Source organism: Paramormyrops kingsleyae, chromosome 11 (genome assembly GCF_048594095.1).
Source record: "Paramormyrops kingsleyae isolate MSU_618 chromosome 11, PKINGS_0.4, whole genome shotgun sequence".
Classification (NCBI taxonomy): Eukaryota; Metazoa; Chordata; class Actinopteri; order Osteoglossiformes; family Mormyridae; genus Paramormyrops; species Paramormyrops kingsleyae.
The window spans coordinates 20,361,211-20,371,942 of NC_132807.1; the positions used below are offsets into that span (position 1 = coordinate 20,361,211).

At 48.6% G+C, this 10,732-nt stretch overlaps 1 protein-coding gene across 1 annotated transcript in view; it reads left to right on the forward strand.

The window, feature by feature from the left end:
- adamts18 (ADAM metallopeptidase with thrombospondin type 1 motif, 18) overlaps positions 1-10,479 on the forward strand; it is a 43,822-nt gene extending 33,343 nt beyond the window's left edge. The window contains exons 17-23 of the mRNA XM_072718234.1: positions 1,172-1,292; positions 1,908-2,034; positions 4,896-5,100; positions 6,347-6,541; positions 7,630-7,860; positions 7,992-8,145; positions 9,498-10,479. Of these exons, the coding sequence (XP_072574335.1) occupies positions 1,172-1,292; positions 1,908-2,034; positions 4,896-5,100; positions 6,347-6,541; positions 7,630-7,860; positions 7,992-8,145; positions 9,498-9,616 (1,152 nt within the window). The 3' untranslated portion in view covers positions 9,617-10,479. The remainder of the gene's footprint in view (positions 1-1,171; positions 1,293-1,907; positions 2,035-4,895; positions 5,101-6,346; positions 6,542-7,629; positions 7,861-7,991; positions 8,146-9,497) is intronic.
- Positions 10,480-10,732: the final 253 nt, after the last annotated feature.

Consider the following 10,732-nt stretch of genomic DNA (forward strand, 5'->3'; position numbering starts at 1 on the left):
GGATGTGTTTTGGTCCGCAGCGGGTTCCTGTTCGAACCCACGCTCATTTTTCTTCTCGCTGATCCCGCGCACATGCTTATGAAGGGGTATTTCAGGGAATCAGTTACACAGAGTGCGAAACAAGTGCAGAGGCAGGTTATTGACACAAAGGTTGGCAGTTATTGCCAGATCTTTCAACTAACCGTCAACTAGCTGTTATTTTAGCCCCTAGCTAGCCAGTGATCATGCAGGACTATTTTGCTGTATCTGCAGTGACTTCAGAAGGGAGAGTCTGCTCAGGAACTGACCCTCGGACCTATAATGACAGCAGGCTGTAGATTCACTGTAACCACCTAGGAGATGAATGCTTCCTCCGCTCTATCTGGGTTTTTACTCTGCTTTTGCGTTTTGCTTCATTCTCCCCGACGGAAATCCACATAGTTATTAACGTGTTTTGTGCGGCTTGGCCAATCCAAGCGTGTTGGCAGGTACCACAAAAAGACCGAGGACCTACGAGGGATTTTTCCTAATCCAAGAATATTCCAGGTCCAAGTGATATTGATGTGTGTGGCGGGGGGGTGGGGGGTGGGGGGAGTTCCATGTCTGACTGTCAGTATAATTGAATGGAGCTGTGGCTGGTCTGAAACACACACACACACACACACACACACACACGCGCGCGCACACACACACACGTTTGTTTTCATATTTTTATTGAGTCTCCCCATTCATTTCTAACCCTATCCCCTAATCTCAACAATGACAGTTGTAACCCCTACCCAGCCCTAAGCTTAACCATTTTTAGTTTTTTGATCGCAGTCACTGATTTTTATTTAAAAATTCCCCTTCTAGGGACCAAACACCTGTCTTTCTTAAGCTGTCACGCCACACCCTCGGAAAGTCCTTAACGCCAGGGCTGCTTGGTGAATGGCTGACCCTGTGCTCATATCCAGAGGTTCACTCTCTTGTGTGTGTGTGTGTGTGTGTGTGTCTTGAAAAAGAGAGCATCATGGGAAATATGAAAATGAACTTCAACCACTGGAAGCTCTCTGGCTTCCTGCTGTGACGTCACACGTGCAGGCCAGTGGCGTCCCGTGATCTTGGTACGTCGGATGTCGGGACCAACCGGCTTCTCTAGGGGGCGACCCCCACCAGCCTCACCCTTTTGATCTGCCCCCCCCCCCCCAATCAGATCCTTCTTCAGGGGACAAATCCAGGGGTGACGTGGGAGTACGCCCTCCCCATGGACGAGAAGAAGCCAAGCTACACCTGGGGAGTGATACGGTCTGAGTGCTCGGCCTCATGTGCGGGAGGTGTGTAAGGGGGGGGGGTGGGAAGGGGGGGGTGCCTCGGACTGAGGCCAGGGACTTTTGTGAGGGACTGAAAAGTTCTCATTATGACTTATACCCTCCGTCCTGTTGCCATGATGCCCGGATTTCAATTCAATTGTCATCTTGTTGCTTAATATTGTTAATTTTTTTCTGCCACTCTTACCGTCCCTTGTGGGGTTGCTGTAACTTATGAGTTTCTACATTCATGTTTTTACCTTCAGAAACTGGGAAAGCACTCCGTTTTTACAGCCTGCCGTTAAAGATTAGGGCGTATAGTACACTTTGCTGGCCAGGAATCGGCTCTAACGCCACATCCCGTCCTGCTCTGAGTCAGACAGATGCATGTCACTCTTATCTTGTCATACAATGAGAAATTCTCATTTAATCCCCTGGTACATAATTTATGATTTTACTGCTCAGGTCCTGCTGTAGTGTCAGACCTGAGTGTAAATCACCCTTATGAGCTCACTAAACTGCTCTCATATCTGAGTGTGTCTTCTCTGTCTAAGTGTGAGTTTAACTTCCAGCGTATGACTCACAGATGAAAGTGTAGCTCAAGGCGGTTACTCTGTGCACCCCCCCCACCCTCACCCTCAGGTCGGATATCAACAAAGGCCGTCTGTCTGCAGGATCAGCACACGCAGGTCAGCGCCTCCCTCTGCGACCCGCGGACAAAGCCGGCGATAACGTCTCCCCTCTGCAACACGCAGCCCTGCCCTGCACAGTGAGTCGCGCTCAAAAAGCGGAAACATGCAGCAAGACGGCCGGGGGTCTGTCCACGCCGGGGTCTGCGTGTGAGCGCGAGTGCCTCCAGCCTCAGGGAGGTGCTCGCGGGCGGCTGTTGGATCTATGCCCCGTTCCGCGCCTCATCTGCAGGTCTCTGCGGCTACTTTGCTGTGGCCAGGAAGCCCCCGGGCCTCCGCCGAAGGGCCCCCTCCCCATACACAGTGACAGACTTCAATGCAAAGCTCTCTACCCAAACCCAACAGGATTAGCATACCCCTCCAACTGGGTGGTACCTTATGTGTGTGTGTGTGTGTGTGTGTGTGGTGGGGCGGGGGGTGGCTGGGAGTGTGCCAGTGGACTTTCAATCCCAGAATCCCACTAACAAGCTCCCAGGACGGACACTGTATTGCTTTGAGGATGCTTGGCAGGGGGGTCTGAAAGTAAAATGCTTGTTTGGAACCTGTAACATACTGGCTTATTGGCACTACATGCGCTGGAAAAGTAGACCTGGCATTGATGGTCTCTACTGGACAGAAAGGGTAATAGGTTGAGGAGTAGGTCATGTGATCGATGACCTCGTGTCAAGTTTGTTCGGTTGGTGGCTGAGCCTCAGAAATGTCCCCCTGGATCCTGCTGTGACTGATTACGGCTCAGAGTCAAATGGATAGCTGTGGGCTTCAGCCCCACCCTCCCGACAGTGGCTGGACAAATAGCTTTCTGTGCCTTTGGCTTCCCTTCATTCTGTCTGCCAGCGTCACTACGGTCACTAAACACATGCCATGTGAGATCACTACGTATTAAAACACATCACTATATACAGAGATGCTATGCTCGCATCCAACGCTTGACAGTGAGTGAAATTCGGACTCGGAATGATCCCGGTTTTAGCCGTTTGCTGGTGAAGTTTCTAACGTGTCCTCACACGGGTTGCTCGGAATGGCTCTTTGTCGAGCATCCGTGTTTCCAGGTAGATTACAGGCTGGGCATTTAAAGACTTTTCCCCATCGATTGCCCACGCCGAGTCTTTCAACCTCTCCGCTGTCACGACGAGCAGTCAGTCAGGGGTCGCGACCCTGCCTCTCGCTCCATGGCAGTAAAAACCAAGTCGAGTGATATCAGTTACATTTCAAACATCCTGCTGCTTTCCCAGTAGGAATTTCCCACCACATAATTAACATGAGGTTTTATCTGTGTGTATACATCGACCTGCGCTGTTGCTTAAAATACACACTTAGGACTAATTAAATTTATTGGTAGTTTGCTTGAAGAATAGCTGTTTTTTTGTGTGAATTTGAAAGTTATTTAGAAACAGAAGGAACAGAAAAATGTAATTTAAAGTCCTTTTAAAGAAAAGGTTGGAAAATCCCTTTTAAACTGGATGCAGCTGCCGGGATGCTAACTGTGGCAGAGGCTAAACAAAGCCAGAACTCTGGGTGTGTAGCGTACAGTCGGGGGCTGGGGGGAGGGGGGAGGGGGGGGGGAGTGTGGCTGTTGTTCCATTTGATTTCAGCAACATATGCAGGAGGTTATGGAAGGATATTAGCAACACGGACAATTAACGAAGTCTTTAGAAAGACAATTTATACATCTTAAGAGCTGCTGTCAGGGGATAAACCATTAGACAATGAAGATGTGAGCGGTTCCAATAATTAGAAGTTATTCAAGTGTACAATTTAAGTTCAGTTTCGTCCTAAGAAAGTGACAGGAAATATTGCCCCATCTATAATTTGATAGAGTAGACATTTTACTCACTGCTTCAAATTTAGTCCTTAAATAATCCAGGGTTGCGGATTTTAGCAAGCCCGCTGTAACGGATCTTGTAAGCGACATTCCTCCCTTGGGTTTCCGCTGGTCCTGCTCTTTGATTCTGGCCACTGTAAGCCACTGTGTAGTTCTGGTTTCGTCTGTGAAATTGCAGTTTAGCCTTTCTTCAGCATTTCATGGAGAGGTCTAACGGGAGGCATCGTGATTTAGCGCACTTCCCGGAGTGAGCGTGATAACAGGTTGTGGCGGCTGACGGTTGCGAGTTCTCCCTTCCTTGCCATCATCAGCTCCCCCCATTTTTCACAATAATGCCTCACGACCGAGAAAATTATTGTCTTTTTTTTTTTTCGAAATGACTTTAACTGGCCTGCCGAAAAGGACTTGGTGACTGGGATCAACTGGAAGCCGAACGGCAGGCTACAGAACTGAAAGTGGTATTTTGGCAGGTTTGTTCATTGTGGCTGACTGACTAGGCGGGAGCTGAATGGAGGTTTCTGGGGTCACGTCTGTGGAAGGCGAGTGCAGGAACTGCCATTATCACCTTTTTTTGCATTATTTAATGCCTGCCTCTCAAGTCCACGGTCGGCTGCCCGAACATGGTTTCGAAAACACTGGTAAACCACAGCTCAGTCCACGACTGTAATTACTGCATGTGCATTATATATATATATATATATATATATGTTCCTGCTGGTGGACGCTGGTGTTCCGGCTGCTGTGGGCACCTCGGTGTCCTGTGGGAGAGCAGCAACGGGGGCGGACGTCGTGTGGGAACCCAAAAATAACCAGCAGCCTGTGGTTCTCCAACGAGCCCTGCTCTCTCCGGCGGCTGACAGACTGCTGACAGGCCTTAAGAGCTGAGAATGAGAGGGTGTGATCCACAAGGGTACCCAGGAGGGATAGTGGGGGTGAGGGTCCTGTTCGGCCCTGGATGCATGTTGTAAGGTGGGGGTTTGTGTGCATGTGGCCCAAAACCTCGGTTATCGTGGTCTCCGTCCCGAGTGCCTGTTTGGATGCAAAGGCCCGTTTTACATTCTGTTAGTGCCGTGGTGCTGCAGCGACCTCTAGGGGCCTGACTCTGTCTCCTCTTTGCAGCTGGACCACCGGAAAGTGGGGGCCATGCAGCCAGTCCTGTGGGGGCGGCCAGCAGACGAGGCCTGTCCGCTGCCTCCGCAAAGTGACCTACCAGCGCGAGGAGGTGGCCCCACACTCCATCTGCCCCGTCTCGGCCCCCGCCGAGGTGCAGACCTGCAATGCGGTGCCCTGCCCCCCCCAGTGGGACTCAGGGCCGTGGTCACGGGTGAGCCCACCTCTCTCTAGCTGTTGTCACAGCTTGCGATGGAGGATTCCCACCTAACGGTATCCAGTCTCACTCTTACTGAGACGCTAAAATGCTCTAAATCATAACCCAGTACCACTGCTCCTGACTTCAATTCTATGAGCCTGAGGTCTTTGTCAGGTTATATTAAAAGAAAATCCCCTAAAGTTCATTAACATGGAGCTCGAAATACAGTATTAAAAACACGATTCATGTTCCAACATATCAGCAAATCATTTCTTTTATGTCTGAGATGGAAGCTACACTACCCTCTAGTGGCATTTTGGTGAATTACAATCTAATTATGCATTTATGCTTATTGGCATAAAACACAAGCAGTCTAAATGTCTGTGGGTGAAGAACCTTGCAGCAATAGCGAGACAGTCCACAGGGGAACGTGGCACGCATGTGCACGTACAGAAGAGGGCAAAGCGTCCAAGCACTGTCAGCACGTCAGTGACGAGCCACGCGGTTCCGCCACGGTGCCCCTCACGCCTCCGCACCCTGGCGGCACCGGATTAGTCTGCGATTCACCGGCTCTGCGGGTCTGCGCTCCCCAGCTGCCCTCAGCCGCGATGGCGCGATCTGTCTTCATCAGCGGGTGACAGGGATCTCCACGCGGGCGCCACAGAAAAGGGCATCCGTCAGCGGGGCCTGGGAGGGCGGCGCGGGGCTGGGGAGGGTGTGACATTTGGAGGAGCGCGGCCACAAGGGCCCTGGGGGGGGGGGGGCACATCTGTTATTCACGTCATAAAAGCCCCCCCCCCCCATTTGAAGTATACAGCACATGACAGAGTGGTGAGGAAGCTGTGTGTGCCCCATTCTGACCCCATGATGGACTGATGGAAAGCCCCTGGGCTTTAGTGTCAGCTGGGGGGGGGGGGTTTGCATGTACTTAGCAGATGCTTTTATTCAAACAGACATATAGATTTTTGAGAAAGCAGCATCAGACAGTTGGGGGTTAAGGGCCCAACGCTCAAGGGCCCAATAGTGAAATGACTCTCCTGACCCTGGGATTTGAACAGGTGACCTTCTGATCACAGACCCACTGAACCACACACTCCTATTGCTTGAATAGCAGGCCCCTGTTTCGATGCCTGGATTGTGGGATTACATGGTAATATCTGCAGTTCAGTCGGGGCTGAGTCCTGTATATTTGTGTTGTTGACCTGGGGGGGTCGTTGCCGTGGAAACGTTACAATCCCAAGCCACGTGATGTCACTTCCAGTGCTCCAAGACTTGTGGCCGTGGACTGAGGAGACGCGCCGTGTCCTGCCGGGCTGGGGATGGAGAAGGTGACGCTGCCATGGTGCCAGATAACCGGTGTGACGTCCGACACCGACCCGAGGAGCAGGAGACCTGCGTGGTGCGACGCTGCCCGAAGAACGAGCGGCTGCAGTGGGTGGTCACACCCTGGGGTGAGGTGAGGATACGCAGGTTTGGGGGGGGCGGGTAGGGGGGCACACACACTTACACACAAATATACACAGACCTATACATTACAGTGCCCGGGCAAAAAAAAGTTGCTATTTGAACTTATATCGGCAAATACTTAAGAGCCAATGACTGGATCATTATGCAGTATAATAAAGTGAAGTCAGCTGAGTACCAATATCTACTGGCCAGGGTACACCTCCATCCATCATCAATGGATTTTTTTACTTCCCTGTTGGCATGGGCATATTCCAGGGCAAGAATGCCAAGATTCACTGGGTTTGAATTGTGGATCAGGGAGCATGAGGAATCATTTTCACACATGACTTGGTCACCACAGAGTTGTGACCTTAACCCCATTGAAGGTCTTTGGGATGTGCTGAAGGAGGCTTTACGGAGGTTCAACTCGCTTGTCAATACAGGATCTCTGTGAGAAATTAACGTAAATCTGGATGAAAATAAAGGGTGAGATGTTGCATAAGCTTGTGGAAACAATGTCATGACAAATGTGCGCCATAATCAAAGCTAAAGGCGGTCCAATGAAAAATTCAAATGGCAACTTTTTTTTGGCCAGGTAGTGTATCTACCAAACAGCGAATGCCATCCCTGTAAAGTAGCTAAACCCGTCCACACGTCGCACCAGTGGCCACTGAAGGCCGGGTCAGAACCAGGAATACCGACGATCGCACCCTGAGAGCAGCTCCTTCAGCCAGTACGGAAAGCGCCAGAAACAGTTGAATGGGAATAAAAACCACCGACTGAAAACAACCAGTTGTGTTAATGCTGATGTGAAAACCATGGCGAGCCGCCCACTGCGTGCAGTCCCAGGGACGGAGATTAATGGAAATGTGCAGCAAAGGTCCCTCACTCACCACTTATGAAGAACGAACCAAGAGTTTTATAAATGTATAACCATGTGTGTGGTTCATGTTCCTGGGAAAAAGCGCAGGAATGTTTCAGCACCAAAGCCGTCGTCGAGTTCCCCAAGTGCGTGGTATTCAAACAGGGAGTCAGTTTCCGCTGCAATAATGTCGTTTCTTTGTGCTTTTTCCTGGGCCTGGCGGGGGGGGGGCACAGTGTTCCACGTCCTGTGGGACGGGGTCTCAGAAACGGGAGCTTCGGTGCGCTGAGAAGGGCCCCCAGGGGGAATATACGGAGTTTCCCGTGAGAAGGTGCCGGAACCTGCCCAAACCCGTCCTGGAACTCCAGCAGTCCTGCAGCAGGGAGGCATGCCCAAAATTTGGAGGAGGTCCCGACCAGAGCTCCAATGCTGTGCCGTTGGGATGGTACACCTCCCCCTGGCAAAAGGTTAGGTCTGACACAACAAAACTGGGGTAGCAACTTTTGCTCAATTGGCCTGCAAGGCATTCTGGGTAACATGTCACTTGATTTAACCTGCAAATGGCCTGACCTTCGGTCCTCCCTGGTTGTGCTGCCAGTGTACGGTGTCCTGCGGAGGGGGGGTACAGATCCGCAGTGTCCAGTGCCTGCAGCATAACCGGCTGGCCTCGGGGTGCCCATCCCACCAGAGACCCTCCCCATCCCGAGCCTGCAACATTCACTTCTGTCCTGCCCCTGGCCCTGCCCACAGAGGTAAGGCCCCACCCTTCACCTGCCACCACACTACACACAACAATAGTAGAACACATGTCTCCTATTTTATGTGAGTGTAGGCATTGAAATTGATGGACTTGTATCTGTGGATTTAGCAAATGATTAAGACGACCTCGAGTTATTAAAAGGAGAGATACTGTCTGAATTTGTTTTCAAAAAGAGATCAACAGATTATTATTTGGTTCTGTCCTAAATGAAGCACTGTACTATGTTGACGTTCTTTGATATTGATGAAGCACTGTACTATGTTGACGTTCTTTGATATCGATGAAGCACTGTACTATGTTGACATTTTTTTATATAGATGAAGCACTGTACTATGTTGACGTTTTTTGATATAGATGAAGCACTGTACTATGTTGGCGTTCTTTGATATAGATGAAGCACTGTACTATGTTGGTGTTCTTTGATATAGATGAAGCACTGTACTATGTTGGCGTTCTTTGATATAGATGAAGCACTGTACTGTGTTGACGTTCTTTGATATAGATGAAGCACCGTACTGTGTTGACGTTCTTTGATATAGATGAAGCACCGTACTGTGTTGACGTTTTTTGATATAGATGAAGCACCGTACTATGTTGGCGTTCTTTGATATAGATGAAGCACCGTACTATGTTGGCGTTCTTTGATATAGATGAAGCACTGTACTATGTTGGCGTTCTTTGATATAGATGAAGCACCGTACTATGTTGACGTTCTTTGATATAGATGAAGCACTGTACTATGTTGACGTTCTTTGATATAGATGAAGCACTGTACTGTGTTGACGTTCTTTGATATAGATGAAGCACTGTACTATGTTGACGTTCTTTGATATAGATGAAGCACTGTACTGTGTTGGCGTTCTTTGATATAGATGAAGCACTGTACTGTGTTGGCGTTCTTTGATATAGATGAAGCACTGTACTATTTTGACGTTCTTTGATATAGATGAAGCACTGTACTATGTTGCCGTTCTTTGATAGAGATGAAGCACTGTACTATGTTGACGTTCTTTGATATAGATGAAGCACTGTACTGTGTTGACGTTCTTTGATATAGATGAAGCACTGTACTGTGTTGGCGTTCTTTGATATAGATGAAGCACTGTACTATGTTGGCGTTCTTTGATATAGATGAAGCACTGTACTGTGTTGACGTTCTTTGATATAGATGAAGCACTGTACTATTTTGACGTTCTTTGATATAGATGAAGCACTGTACTATGTTGACGTTCTTTGATATAGAATTGAATATAGGAACTGAGGAAATACGTGATAATTGGGATAATCTGCACAATGAACTGGTGCGTATGACCAAGGATGACTAGATGTTTCGTTGTTCTCCAGGTGAGCAGCCCTGTGTGGATTATTTCAGCTGGTGTCACCTGGTTCCCCAGCACGGCGTGTGCAACCACAAGTTCTACGGGCAACAGTGTTGCAAGTCCTGCTCCAACAAGGCTCGGTAGCCAAGCCCATAACCGTGCTAGGGCTGATATCATGGATCAGGATGAACAAAACAAGAGCCGGAGACTGGAAGCTGGAAACTGGGAGCTCGAAACCCAAACTGGTTTTGGGTGGACAACACAAGGGGGAGGCTAACACACCAGCTTCTTTTCCTGAAGCACGTCCTCGGTTTGTAGGAAGGCAGGAAAGCGAGATGTACCGCACGAGTGACTCTTGATGACATATATTCGTGACGGCTATGTTGGACAAATCCCCCAAACGTGTTTCCTTGTCAAGTCATATAAACTTATCAGTCGTTTTTCATAACTGGAAATGCTGTACAGGGAAGCTTCCGCTCAGATTACCTTCCTTGTATATTTGTGTTTTTTGGTTTTGATGTCATGTTTCGTGATGGTAACCATCCATTTTTAAGCTATTATGGAAATTCTAAAGAACCCCACCTGTTGTTACATTTATATATTTGTATATTTAAAAATACCGGATTTCAAGCTGATGTTAGTGGACTTTAACTTATTATGGGTTGCCTGTCAATGGAGTGCAGGCGTGTGGCTTCATCAGTGTGGTCTAGGTCTCGTGTGAAGCAGTGTCTCACCTTGACAGATTGTACGTGCACTTATCCTGTCTGGCTGCCTCACTCCTTGTTATCGGTGGTGCTCATTTTGTCCTGATACAAGGGAGATAATTTCAGCTACAGTGGAGGAAATAATTATTTGACCCCTTGCTGATTTTGTACGTTTGTCCAATGACAAAGAAATGAAAAGTGTCAGAACAGTATAATTTCAATGGTAGGTTTATTTTAACAGTGACAGATAGCACATCAAAAGGAAAATTGAAAAAATAACTCTAAATAAAAGATAGAAACTGATTTGCATTTCATTGAGTGAAATAAGTATTTGAACCCCTACCAACCATTAAGAGTTCTGGCTCCCACAGAGTGGTTAGACACTCCTACTCAATTAGTCACCCTCATTAAAGACACCTGTCTTAACTAGTCACCTGTATAAAAGACACCTGTCCACAGAATCAATCAATCAAGCAGACTGCAAACTCTCCAACATGGGAAAGACCAAATAGCTGTCCAAGGATGTCAGAGACAAAATTATAGACCTGCACAAGGC